The 15,176-nt window shown below is 35.2% G+C and overlaps 1 protein-coding gene across 8 annotated transcripts in view; it reads right to left on the bottom strand.

Moving 5' to 3' along the window:
• DNM3 (dynamin 3) overlaps positions 1-15,176 on the bottom strand; it is a 646,555-nt gene that overhangs the window by 116,648 nt on the left and 514,731 nt on the right. For all 8 annotated transcript variants that reach the window (XM_070768173.1, XM_019976685.2, XM_070768169.1 and 5 more), the window contains one exon: positions 5,345-5,456. In XM_070768173.1, coding sequence (XP_070624274.1) covers positions 5,345-5,456 — 112 coding nt within the window. The remainder of the gene's footprint in view (positions 1-5,344; positions 5,457-15,176) is intronic.

Here is a 15,176-nt window from a genome sequence, read left to right as displayed (position 1 = left end):
ACCAACACAATATTGTAAAACAATTGTCCTCCAATTAAAAATTAATAAGTTAAAAAAGAAATCATATATTAGACAGGAGGACCATGTATCTATATAGCTAAAAAAAAAAAAAAACTCTTGTAAAAAGTTCTGAGGTGTATGTCTTAACAGATACACAAAACTGAATTTGCGCCACATCTGTTTCTAGGCTATGCACAGATTTGCAGCTGCACCTTTCAGATGGCCAGAATCTGAAGGGAGGAAGTTTGTGAACTCTCATTTCCCTGACAGCCTCTATGGCTCACTCCTGACTAAATGATGGAGACTTTGAGGCCAGTCTGTCCACAAGGCAGCATAATCTCAAGGCTCTCCTAAACAGTTTGGTATCCTCAGCCAACAGTTGGAGAGATTCTCCCCAGATTTCACCAATAGTTTGCAAAGAAAAGGGAACTACTAATCTGAGAAGTACAGCTTCATGGACACACTAATGATAGTCAATATCAACATTAAAGTCTACATGGCACCGAGTACTTTCCTCCAGGTGTAGGCACCAAGCTAGATGTGGTGTGCAATAGTATTCATTTAATCCTACAAAATCACTCAGAGGAAGAAATTATTATTTTGAGTTTAAAAAGGAATAAAAAACTAGAGAGTGAAATAAGTTGCCTAAGCCATATGGCACATAAATGGAAGGGTAGGGATTCCAACACAAGTGGATTTGACTTCAAGCCTACCTAACTTCCACGCACAGAAGAATCTGGAATTCCTTCACATTTATATATAAAGTCATATTGTGAGCTGACAAAACTGTGCCAGGAAAATCAGTCATTTGTTATATGACATTCTTTAGGTATTTAATTAAATTCACACATTTCTATTTACACTTAGAGGAAAAATTTATGTACATGGATCATAAAAATAAGTTTTAAAATTACAAAATTGTGACCTGTAGCTATTGATACACACACACACACACACACACACACACACACACACACTTTTTGATGCTGCTTAATCTTGATGGGGAAATGGTGCAGAACAAGAAAGGGAATAAAGTTTTGGATAGAGAGGTTAGTCGTAATCTTGGCAGAGGAACTCATTTTCAGGGGGACTCATTTTCAGTGCCTACTCCTGTTTTAACTTCCCCCAAATCTTTGAGGGAATATCAAAAACAAAAACAAAAAGCTATTAATCCCTTTAGAAACAACTTCACTTTGAAACTACATAAATTCCTATGTACTTATTTAATTTCATACTTATAAATTTCATACTGAGTATAATTTCAATTTAGTGGCCAAAGGAAATAGAAGTAAAAAATAAAATTCTGTTAAATTCAAATTCAGGTTTAAATATATTTTAAAAATATTCTTGCTGCTCAGAAAGCTCAGGTGATGGTAGTATGCCAGAGTTCTGGGTCAGAGATGTTATGTCTACATTCACAGAGTAAGTCAGTGGCATAGTGGGAAAGTAAACTCAGGACTCATTTCCATTTTAGGGTCACATACCATGATGCTCAGATAAGAAGTCTACATTTAGCTTTAGGTCCAGAAAGTTTAAGAGACTGGAAAGTAATTAGAAAATGAACATGGTAAAATAAAATATATCAATGATTAGAAAACAGAAGGTAATTAGAAAATGTACATGGGAATATAGTTGGGCTGTTGTGCTTTATATAGATACCCACCAGTTTTTTATTCACATTGTACAGTAGCTATTTATTTGCATCTCTCTCTTCCACTAGACTTGGAAGTCCTGTAAAGTAAGAACTGCCTTCTTTTTTTTTTATCTTTGAATCTTCCACATAACAGTGGAAGAGTCCACAGAGTCCACATAACAGTGATGGATGAAGGGAAGGAAGGAAGTGGGAGAAGATGGAAGGAAAGGAAAGAAAGAAGAAAAATTTGTAGAAAACCCCAAGAGAAATGACCTAAGAGACAGAAGGAATAGAGTAGCAGAACATTATGAGTGACATAAAAAACATTTCACCATGTGGACATGATGGAAAAAGATATGATGAGGAAACAATTGTTATAAAAAAGTATGCAACCTTAGTTTGGACAAAAAAAATTATTCTAAACATCAGCTCATCCAGATTTGGGTGATGGATATTTATCTAAATGAATCCAAACTTATACAATTTAGAAAAATGACCTATGTAGAATTTTTTCCAATTAGAATAGAGCTGTCTCATGTAAAAAGCAGAATTTTTTTGGTCTTGACTCATATCCATGTATGACACATGAACATTTCATTATTAGGGTAGGGATTGACTGGTTTGCTATTGACTCAATGGTTTAGTGATACAAAAACAGAAACACCAGAAATTCTAAAAATTTACTTAGAGACATCTGTTATTAGGTTACTCTGACTTCTTTGTCAAATCTTTCTAAATTAAGAATAACTGTACCTAGAAGTATCATTTTCCCCAAACCTAAGATTGTTCTAAAATGCAATGTTTAGATAAGCATCCTACTTAGATTGCTTTCAGTAGTTAGCTGCCACTGAAACATCTGAAAGTCAAGCAATTGTGTAGTATAACCCGCAGAACTACATGGTGCAGAAGAAATGCAAATATTGTTTATGATGAAAGCTGAGAAAAGCAATGTTCATGGCATACTGCCAAGTTTAATTTCCTGTCATATCTTTGGCATGTGGTAAAAAGCCCCTTTGTCTCGATTTTCCAAGCAATAGTACCAAATGTATTTTAATCAGCAAATAAAAATGATGTGAAAAGAATCAAAACAGTTTGTGTAGGACAATTCTAGATTTGCTTAAAATTGAGCATTCTAATAAAAAATAGCAAATATTTTATTGAGCATCTTCTTTTGTGTAGAGCTATGAATACATAAAAATTCAGGTTTATAAAAACAGTTCACAGAGGGAAGGGTAATTTTGCTTTCCCAAGACAGTATTTCCCTCACGAGAGAAGCACTGCATAATTGTTTTTAATAGCAAACTTGTCTGGTACATTTAAAATAAATTTAGTTGACAAAATCATGACCTAAGAAAACATTTTCATAAACATTACAGTTTCTTGGAAGGAAGACACACACATACACATATACACATTCAGATATTTTATATAACCAAGCACATTTAGAAGACAGAAAATATCATAAAGTATTCACAATCACACCGGGACTGTATTGTAAATATCCACAATGTTTTAACTCTCTTGTACTCACTTACACATGTAATCTACAATGAAAACAATAATCATCATCATAAATAAAAATGGAGTGCTAACTTATGTTTACCCTGTCCAGTGCTTTCCTTACATTATCTCATTTAACCCTGTCAATGATGCTGCAGATGATTCTTGTTATCTCCATTTTAGACACTGGAATCTCGAAAGATAAAAGGGCTACACAGCTTGTAGGTGAGCATCAGAAATTTCAGTTTACACATTTTGATGCTAAAGCCTGTGCTTTAACCCCACATGCTGTGCTGCTTCTCATAACACTCAGGCATAGCAATCTTACAAAAATGTAAATCTTATCATGTCACTAACTGAGTTGCAACCCTCCAATGGCTTACCATCTCACCTAGAATAAAGCACAAATGCTTGCCATTTCCTTCAAGGCCTATATAATCTGGCCACTGACCACTTCTGGAAATCAAGTACCTTCACTTGTCCAGACACACTGTAACTCTTAGGTGCTCTAAGACATTGAGCTGGCTTTGTACTTGCTAGCCCTCTGCCATGAGCACTCTCCATCAGACATTCACATCATTTACTTTCCCACTTCTTTCAGGAGCCTACTCCAATCAAAGGGGCTTTTCCTAATTACTTTTACTAAAATAAAACTCACTTGACCCTCATTCTCACAGTCTGCCCCTTTCATTTTTTACAGAACTTATCATTCTAACAAATAACAGTTTACAGTTACAAAGCTATTCATCCACTCTAATGTCTGTTCCTTGAGGGGCAGGACCTCACTGTTCACTTTAGCATCACTAGTGTCTAGAAAGATAGCTGGCGAAAAGCACACGCTCAGCAGGCTTTTGCAGAATGAATGAATAAAACATTAAGTATATGTGCATTTTTTAATACAGAACATTTGTAACATTAAACATATGTCTGTCAATGGATAGGACAGAGTAATAAGTAACTATTAGAACTAACAACAAAAATCAAAGTGGTACAGAAGATACCTTTGTACCTACATATCACCTGGAAAGGGTCTGGTTTCACCCCATTTGGAGGGCACAGGGTGTGTCATGGGGATTCACTGTTTTAGGTACTAACCAGACAAGTGGAGGTAGAGATGGGGTTAAGAGGTCTACATGGAAACTAAAATAACAGCAAAGAAGAGAATGTTTTGGCACAAATCCTCTATCCTTTACTTCTGGAACTTTGTGAAATTCCAGTGAAACCTCAGGGATATGGTCAGGTCTGAAATCCCCTCCAGATGCTTCAGTTGTCACACAATGTGCTCCCATCTCAGACTTTCCCTTGAGAAGACTTTATACCTATTTGGGGCCGAGAAATAACCCAGCTTGTGCATGGGCAGTCGTATAAACTAATCTACAGCCAATCTAAGCACCACAAAAGTCAAGATGAAGTAAATCCGCCAAAGCTCAGTCTCAGTGCTTAACTTCTAGGGGAAACCTGGATAGTACAATATCTCAGGGGTAGCAAGGAAGCAGTGAGAACCACACATTTGCAGAGTCTGTTTAACGCTGAGTGTACATATGTTGGGTGGGAATTCTGAAGTTTAAATCCAGACTAGTCTGTGTAATATTACATTTTCCAAAGAACACAAATAGAAGATCTGTTTATTAACTTGAATGAGAGAAATGTCTCCAAGACACTTGAAGTATATTAATAAAGATAAGTGGGACTAGCAATATAATATTTTTTGTTCTTTTTTTACTTACAGTGACATTAACCAGAGTTTAATTTTGGATACTGGTACTACAGACATAATGAAAGGAGGTAGCTTTTCATAAAAATTATATTTTAAGGAATATGAAAAAGTGTTATGACTAATAATATATATACTATGACTACATAAAGAATGTTATAAACTGCTTAAATGAATACTATAGAATAGTATACTGTAGAATAACATAAAAAGGAAAATAAAATTTAAATTAAAACAGAGAAACTCTCCCATGCTTTGAGTTTACATACATACATTAGGTTTTATGGCAAAGTTGGGCATTTTCTTTGACAAATATACTGGTAAACTTCTTAAAATAGAAGTCTAATGGATAAAAAGAAATATAAGCAAAGTAAAAAGTTAAAACTATGCCAAATTAATTAAGTCAACTGAGAACTAGTCCTTTAGCATAAAGTATGTTGAATTATGCTTTCTCAAACACGGTTACTAATTTAAAAATAAGAGATCAATCCACTTACTAAAGATTTATCAGGATAAACTCCAGCTCTCAGTAGAGATGCCTTCCAGCTGTCTACATCCTCCTGCGAATCACATGCCAGCTCAAGGAAGCGGTAGTCTTTGTATACATTCCTGGAGTAAAAAAAAAAAAGAAAGAAAGAAAAAAATCAAGCTTTTTAGTTTTGAACCAAAACCAATATGATTTCATATCCCTACAGACAATGATGATACAAATGACAGTCCAAATGGAGGGTTATCTAACAGTCATTGATGAAAAACAAAAAACAATCTATTGCATTTAAAATAATTAACAAGTTCCCACATGTATGTATTATACAATTAAAACACCCTCATAAAAAGAATTGAGAGTCATCTGTACTGCTAAGCAATGAAAAGAGAAGGAACTAGAGATGTTCTCATATGACACACTGAGTGCCAGCTGATGGGGAATTGTTCTGAGGGGAATGGACTTGCCATTGCCGAGTAATTATATAATTTTCAAAGTTAATTTACAAGTCTAAATGGCTCATAAAATTTTAAAATTATGGCAATAATCTCAAAAGATAAAATACTATGGGGATTCAAATCAGAAATGCTCATCAATATTGTGAAAAGGAAAGAACATTAACCAGTATTTAACAGAGTAAATTGCCTATGAAGTTCATGTTTATAACTAGGACAATATTATAATTTTATATGTCCTTTCCTAATAATAAAATAATACACAAGATGTAATACTTGAATAATTTGGAAACTAGATAAAAGTATAAAACTGGATACAATCATCCATTTTCTACTACTGACAGATAAACTTATTTCTTTACATTCTTTTGTTGTATGCATTTTTCATCCAGTTGATGTTCTCTCAATTTTGTGTCCTTTTCACTTACTAGCATACCATGGTCATATACTTATGCTATTACATCTTCATAAATATCAAATTATAATGGTATAATATTCATTAAGATAAATGTATGATAATTTTCTTGACTTTCTCCTAATAGTAGATAAGTAATTTCCTTTATTTGCAATCATAAATAATACTTAACTACATATTTTTATCCATAAGCCTTTGTCTTTCTACCTTATTATTATTATTTTCTGAGGATAGATTTCTATAAATGGAGTTACAGAATCCTTTTTCAAGACAATGATACATAAAGATAATTCTAGCCATCTTTCCAGAGAAGATAATCCAATTTAGACAGATACTAGCAAGGTACAAGATTAACAATCCTTTTCTCTTCTCTCTCCCAAGGTCTTCTCATTCATGCCTAAGAGTCTCAATTTACACCTAATCCAGATGACTTACATATTTACATCCCCTGTCTAGACCTGCCCCAGACTTATACTGCTCATTGACTTCTCCGCTTTAATATCTCAAAGGCACCTTGACGTGAATGACTGAACTGGTGGTTTCCAACTTGATGCTCCCATTTCATGCAACATCAGCGTAATGCCTATAATTTGGAGGCATCTTGGACATCTTCCACATTCTCATTTACCTCCTTACATTTTACTACCTAAAAGTGTACAACCTGTATAGTGACTATCATCTTATTACTCTTTTTCTTCCAATATGAAAGAGGCTATTGAAAGGGGCTATTTCAATAAGCCTCCTCACTGGTCTCCCAGCATCACTTGGACACTTTAAATTTGCTCTCTCCTGGGAATCCTTATTATCTTCTGAAAATGTGAATCAGATATTTTTACTCCTGTTATAAAACACCCCAATACTATTTGCTTTTAGGAAAAGACCACTTGCTATCATAGCCTACAAAGCCCTTCACAGTCCAGCCCACCATGATCTTCCTCTCTAGCTTCTTTTCATACTCTGTTCTCCTTTGATTTTTCTGCCATGCTTACCATTTACCTCCTCAAATATGGCATGCTTACCCCTAAAGTCTTTGAATAAACTGCTATCTGTCTGCAGTTCTCTGTCCTTCCCTCACTACACAGTTAACTCTACTCTTTCTTGGTATCTCAGCTTAACCATGGCTTCTTCAGACATTACTTCCCTGATTCCTCTACAGGAGTCGTTCCTCTTTCATGCATTTTTCATATTTTCATTTACCTTTCTTTCATAGTATGAATCATAGCTGTGATTTCAGTATTACATGTGGGTTTCTTTTTCTATTAACACCTATCTTTCCAACCAGCCTATAAGCAGTATTAAGTAGTGTACAGAATGTATCATTTTTATGCTCATCATTATATTTGCAGAGGATTCAGAAAGATGGTGGCTTCAGTGTGCTTTGTTTCCTCTCTACTTACAACTCAGGTAAAATACATCCTCTTAAATCAAGAAGACATTAGGACTGGTAGTCTGGTAGAGGGTGTGAGCTAGATAACTGCTGTGGTACTTTCTTGCTCTGGGATGAAAAAAAAGCTTTGGGACCATAGAAGGAGAACTTCAAGACAAGGACTAGCATGTAGCAGCCCCTTAGTAGAGCTGACCCTCAATAATCATAGGACTGCTGAGTGTTCTCAATCCTCTGGCTGTAAGGAAGTATGGAAGGACTGAGTTTTTTCTAATCTAGTGAAGAAGAAAAGCTCTCTCCAGGTGTTTCAAAAGGAAACTGATAAATTGCCCACTTCTGGCCATGAAGACTTCGATGATTGTTCCTTCCCACATTCACCAGTCCACTTAAAGTATCCACCAGTTGGATCTGTGCCACCATGAGCAAAGGAAAATAAAAGGACATGCACTGAGGTCTAACAGCCAGAGGAAACAAAGAATAAAGAAGGCAATCAGAGCAGTCTATAAACAACGGAGAATGGTTGGGGATTATAAAAGAATAATAAGTATTTGAAGAGGTACAAGAAAGTATTAAAAAAGACTTATAGGACTAAGAAAGAAAGACTTTTAAGTTAAGATATTGAGTAGGTAAGTTGAAGGAAAGGATGATGGATCTTGAGAAAAGAATTAGTAGATTTTAAGATTCAGTAGGAGAGTTAACACCCCAAAAAGATGTCCTTTTCATTATAGGGGACTGGAATGCAAAAGTAGGAAGTCAAGAAACACCTGAAGGAACAGGCAAATTTGGCCTTGGAGTACGGAATGAAGCAGGGCAAAGGCTAATAGAATTTTGCCAAGAGAACACACTGGTCATACCAAACATCCTCTTCCAACAACACAAGAAAAGACTCTATACATGGACATCACCAGATGGTCAACACCAAAATCAGACTGATTATATTCTGTGAAGCCAAAGGTGGAGAAGCTCTATACAGTCAGCAAAAACAAGACCAGGAGCTGACTGTGGCTCAGACCATGAACTCCTTATTGCCAAATTCAGACTTAAATTGAAGAAAGTAGGGAAAACCACTATTCATTCAGGTATGACCTAAATCAAATCCCTTATGATTATACAGTGGAAGTGAGAAGTAGATTTAAGGGCCTAGATCTGATAAGAGTGTCTGATGAATTATGGACGGAGGTTCGTGACATTGTACAGGAGACAGGGATCAAGACCATCCCCATGGAAAAGAAATGCAAAAAAGCAAAATGGCTGTCTGGGGAGGCCTTACAAATAGCTGTGAAAAGAAGAGAAGCAAAAAGCAAAGGAGAAAAGGAAAGATATAAGTATCTGAATGCAGAGTTCCAAAGAATAGCAAGAAGAGATAAGAAAGCCTTCCTCGCGATTAGTGCAAAGAAATAGAGGAAAATAATAGAATGGGAAAGACTAGGGATCTCTTCAAGAAAATTAGAGATACCAAGGGAACATTTCATGCAAAGATGGGCACAATAAAGGACAGAAATGGTATGGACCCAACAGAAGCAGAAGATATTAAGACGAGGTGGCAAGAATACACAGAAGAACTATACAAAAAAGATCTTCACGACCAAGTTAATCATGATAGTGTGATCACTGACCTAGAGCCAGACATCCTGGAATGTGAAGTCAAGTGGGCCTTAGAAAGCATCACTACAAACAAAGCTAGTGGAGGTGATGGAATTCCAGTTGAGCTATTTCAAATCCTGGAAGATGATGCTGTGAAAGTGCTGCAGTCAACATGCCAGAACATCTGGAAAGTTCAGCAGTGGCCACAGGACTGGAAAAGGTCGATTTTCATTCCAATCTCAAAGAAAGGCAATGCCAAAGAATGCTCAAACTACTGCACAATTGCACTCATCTCACATGCTAGTAAAGTAGTGCTCTAAATTTTCCAAGCCAGGCTTCAGCAATATGTGAACCATGAACTTCCAGATGTTCAAGCTGGTTTTAAAAAAGGCAGAGGAACCAGAGATCAAATTGCCAACATCCACTAGATGATCAAAAAAGCATAAGAGTTCCAGAAAAACATCTATTTATGCTTTATTGACTATGCTAAAGCCTTTGACTGTGTGGATCATAATAAACTGTGGAAAATTCTGAGAGATGGGCATACCAGACCACCTGACCTGCCTCTTGAGAAACCTCTTGAGGTCAGGAAGCAACAGTTAGAACTGGACATGGAACAACAGACTGGTTTCAAATAGGAAAAGGAGTATGTTAAGGCTGCATATTGTCACCCTGCTTATTTAACTTCTATGCAGAGTACATCATGAGAAACGGTGGGCTGGAAGAAGCACAAGCTGGAATCAAGATTGCCGGGAGAAATATCAATAACTTCAGATATGCAGATAACACCACCCTTATGGCAGAAAGTGAAGAGGAACTCAAAAGCCTCTTGATGAAAGTGAAAGAGGAGAGTGAAAAAGTTGGCTTAAAGCCCAACATTCAGAAAACGAAGATCATGGCATCTGATCCCATCACTCCATGGGAAATAGATGGGGAAACAGTGGAAACAGTGTCAGACTTTATTTTTGGGTGCTCCAAAATCACTGCAGATGGTGATTGCAGCCATGAAATTAAAAGTGGCTTACTCCTTAGAAGGAAAGTTATGACTAACCTAGATAGCATATTCAAAAGCAGAGACATCACTTTGCCAACAAAGGTCCATCTAGTCAAGGCTATGGTTTTTCAGTGGTTATGTATGGATGTGAGAGTTGGACTGTGAAGAAACCTGAGAATCGAAGAATTGATGCTTTTAAACTGTGGTGTTGGAGACGACTCTTGAGAGTCCCTTGGACTGCAAGGAGATCCAACCAGTCCATTCTGAAGGAGATCAACCCTGGGATTTCTTTGGAAGGACTGATGCTAAAGCTGAAACTCCAGTACTTTGGCCACCTCATGCGAAGAGTTGACTCATTGGAAAAGACTCTGATGCTGGGAGGGATTGGGGGCAGGAGGAGAAGGGGACGACCGAGGATGAGATGGCTGGATGGCATCACTGAGTCGATGGACGTGAGTTTGAGTAATTCCGGGAGTTGGTGATGGACAGGCAGGCCTGGTGTGCTGCAATTCATGGGGTCGCAAAAAGTCGGACACGACTGAGCGACTGAACTGAACTGAGGAGAGTTAAAAAAATATAAAGAAAGAGAAGTGTGGAGGAAAGAACTAGAGAACTAACCTGTAAATAATAGGAGGTCCAGAAAAAGAAAAGGAAGATAGGAGGAGAAAAATAATTATAAAACAGAAACTATTTTTTAAAAAGGAAATTTAGCTTGATTTTTAGAAAGACTGAAATCTGTACATTGAAAACACTGTTTCAGGTAGGATTGGTGAGAAAAGATATGACACAAGCATGTGCTAAAATAAATCTTGTTTTTTGAGATAAAGAAAAGTCTTCTTAAAGAAACAGCAAGTTGCTTAAAAAGGAAAAAGACTGGCACTGGACTGAGCATTCAAAAGGTAGAAGGCAATGAAATAATATTCAAGTATTCTTAAGGGGACTGCAAATTCAGAGTCCTACATCCAGCCAGGTTAGAACCACATACCCAAACTTGAGAGTTATCTTAAAGCAGCATTAGGATTACAACAACACTCAGTAAACCTGCAGAGAATATTCAAGGTGAAGAAAAACTAAGAGAAGAGAAAACACTGGTGAGCAACAAAACTTGTCATATTCAGAGTCAAACCAAAATAACTAATGATAGATCATCTAAGAACTGCAATATAAAGACTCAATACAAACTCTTAAAGTAGAAGAGTTCTGCAACAGAAATTCAAATAGTCTAAAACTTGAGGGAGAGTGAAAGGAAATAAAGATACGCCCAAGTTCTCCTCTGACGGATGCAGGGGTGAATAGTGGAGAGGCAAAAGATACCAGAGTTCTCATATTGTTGGAAGAAGTGGGTAAGCAGAGAAGTAGGAGAAGAAAGTGTCTTGAGACAGAAATATTTGATAATTTGCCTCATGGAATAATAGGGCTATGTAGTGATGAGTTTAAATATTAATAAAATAAAAAGTACAGTAGAACTCCCCAATTTAAAAAAGTAATACAAGGAAAATTAATAGCTTCTTGATAAAATCAATAGAAAATTAATAAAAGATGCAGCATAATAAGAAAATGTAATGACAGCAATAAAATCAAGTATATTGATTACCAAATTAATAAAAGTAAACTGAATTCTGTCAGCTAAACAGTTAATGTAGGTTGAAAAAATAAAGCCCAATTTTATGTTATTTGCAAAAATAAAGGAACAAGTAAAGAGATATCAGGCAAACAGAAAACAAAGAAAAAAATCTGCATTGAGCAGCAATATTAATATAGGCAAGATAGAATTTAAAAGTACTGAACAGGATAAACAGAAATATTATATAATGATATAAAGTACAATTTATGAAGACTGGAAAACACTCTTAAACCTGTTTGCACCAAGTAACATAGTAGACAATTAAATGAAGCAAATGTTACTTTAAAATGTAAAGGTAAACTTGATATAACTATTGCATATAATTAATTAAAGTATAAATATGGAAAGCTTTTAATATGTATTTTTCAAATTAAACATAGTGGACAAAACATAAGTAAATGCACAAAAGAAATAAATAATACAACTGATGAATAAAATTTAATAGATTCCTTTATCACTTAAGTAAAAGATAAAGACTGTTTCATCATCAACAAATGATTTACAAAAGTCTGTCATATACTTGGATTTGTACATATATGCAATATCAGTTTTAAGAAATTTAAAAAAATAGAAATTTTATGAGTCATATTTTTTTGGTCATAAAGCAAAAAAAAGAAAAAATGAATTTCTAAAAAAAAAGAGTCAAAAAGAAAAAAAAAGCACATTCTTAGATAATCCTTGTATTACAGAAGAAACAAAAACAAAATTATAAATTATTTAGAAAGCAATTAAAAAATATAGATACATCATACTCAACCAATGAAGTACAACAAAGGCTGTGCTTTGGAAAATTTATGGCTTTAAATATGCTCATCATTTAGAGAAAAAAGAAAAAATGTTAATATTCATCTATAGAAAGAAAGGAAATTAACACAGATTAAAGCCAAAACTAATAAAATAGAAAATATTAAGAAAACATAAAGGATAAAAACATCCACGAGTATTTTCATTTTAGTAATAGATAATAAATTTAGGGTCTTAACTAGGGGAGAAAACAAAAGTAATACAAGATCAAAAATGAGAAAGAATAGAGTACATACCCACAAATACATAGGAGATTGAGGAAATTAGAATCAAATACTTTATGTGATCTTATGTCAAAACTAAGAACTTAGAGATATATAAACCAACAAAATTAAACCAAGAAGAGTTGGAAAATCCAAGTGGTTTTTACAAAACACCACTAGAATTAATAAGATTCTTGCTTAAAAGACTAATAATGACTGCAGGACAAATTACAAAAATCAATGACTTTTTTCAGTACTCCCAATAACTTTGAAATGGAAAAAATATTCCATTCATATTAGGAGAAAGCCTATCAAACACACAAAAATAAATTTTCTTAAATTAAAACAAATATTAGATCTTCATAAATGGAAGGCATTTTGGATGGGGTTAATTTGATTATACTATAACCCTAGTTCTTACTAAGTGATTAGTGCTTGTGAGTATTCAATGAATACTTATTGAATAATGACTACACTCACACCCTTAAAAATATTGACTATCATCTTTAGAATACCTCTGCAAATAATTTTATAATTGAAAAGTTATTCTCCGTCAAAGTTCTAATACTTTTGCTAATGGCTCAGATGGTAAAGAATCTGCCTGCAATGCAGGAGACCCAGGTTCAGTCCCTGGGTGGGGAAGATCCCCTGGAGATGGGAATAGCTACCCACTCCAGTATTCTTGCCTGGAGAATCCCATTGACAGAGGAGCCTGGCAGGTTACAGTCCATGGGGTCACAAAGAGCCAGACAAGATTGAGTGATGAAGCATGTCAAGGAGGTTGAGCATTTTATATACTTTTGGAAATGCTGGTTCTTTGTTCTGATTTCATTATATGCTTTTTGTACATTACTGTAATATTTCTCTTTTTTTAACTTGCATTTGCCTGAAGTATCTTTGTCTCTTTTATATTTTTGCTTTTATCTATTTACTTTAGTTTTTAAAAGAAATATCTGTTATAAATGCTAACCTTAGAGTAGGCTTTTATTTTTCATCCCAGTTTGAAAATCACCTTCTACAATCAGGAAAATTTTAATCATGTTTATTTCTCGTCTTTGTTGTTTCCTATTTTTTTTTTTTTTTAGTGGTTTTCACTTCTACAGGTATATGACTATCTTTAAAAGTTTTTCAAATCATTCTTGAATTCATTTTTGAGAAGGCAATGGCAACCCATTCCAGTACTCTTGCCTGAAAAATCCCATGGATGGAGGGGCCTGGCGGGCTGCAGTCCATGGGGTCGCTAGGAGTCGGACACGACTGAGCGACTTCACTTTTACTTTTCACTTTCATGCATTGGAGAAGGATATGGCAACCCACTCCAGTGTTCTTGCCTGGAGAATCCCAAGGACGGGGGAGCCTGGTGGGCTGCCGTCTATGGGTCGCACAGAGTTGGACACGACTGAAGCGACTTAGCAGCAGCAGCAGGAATAAAATCATAATTCTTGGTTTCTTAAGGGATTTAGAAGCTTTTACTTTCCATAGCATCTCATGACATTTGCAAATCTGTCTAGAGATACAAACCTAGAAATTATTTCTGAATTTTGTTTTCACATCTTTGAGGCTCCTTTTCTCTTTCTTTCCTTTTGTATTCAATTTTGTTACACTTAAGCAATTATTTAGATGGAATTCTGCACATTCAACTTTAATAAATATATCATCAGGCATTTTCCACCTGGACTTCTCTATTTGTAAATTCTCACTTGGGTTCATTTTATAAGTTGGCTCAAAATAGAGTTGGACATCTGAATTTTTGGTTGGGGCAGTCTCCACATTTCTCACATTGATTCAGTAAGTAAGTGAAGAAATTTCTTTCTTTCTTTTTTACTATGTAGTCCAATTTTCCTTAATCAGGCTAAAGCATGCACTAGTCACTCAAAGGATTTCAATCTAGTTCACTCCATGAGTCTTGCAAATAGTTGATTGATGTTTGCACTCTTGAGTGCTTTTGACTTTCCAACTCTGGTGTGTATGACTTTTTTCGGATAGAGTGATGGATGGAGAAGGGTAAAAGAGAAACTTCTAAGTTTTTACCTTCTTAAAGAGAAATCATCTCCTTTAATATCCATAGCAACTCCACAAAATTGATCATAAAGCTGTTTTACAGTTAAGCAAAATGAGATTGAGAGAGATTAGGTGACTTTCCCCAAATCACATAACTAAGAGATGGCACCACCTGGGCCTACCACATTCTTTGGCATACAGCCTTTGTAAAACAAATATTAGTCCAATGAATGAACAAATGTATCAATTAATAAATGAACTATGGAATGGGCATATTTTTAAAACCATTTTTTTCATTTTTGACTGGATTCTTAACTTTCTACAGAAAACCTAAAATTTAAAAAGTTTGAAGAGGCAAACTGCAATAAGTAGAATGAAAAA

Source organism: Bos indicus, chromosome 16 (genome assembly GCF_029378745.1).
Source record: "Bos indicus isolate NIAB-ARS_2022 breed Sahiwal x Tharparkar chromosome 16, NIAB-ARS_B.indTharparkar_mat_pri_1.0, whole genome shotgun sequence".
Taxonomy (NCBI): Eukaryota; Metazoa; Chordata; class Mammalia; order Artiodactyla; family Bovidae; genus Bos; species Bos indicus.
This window is presented reverse-complemented; position numbering and strand designations above follow the sequence as displayed.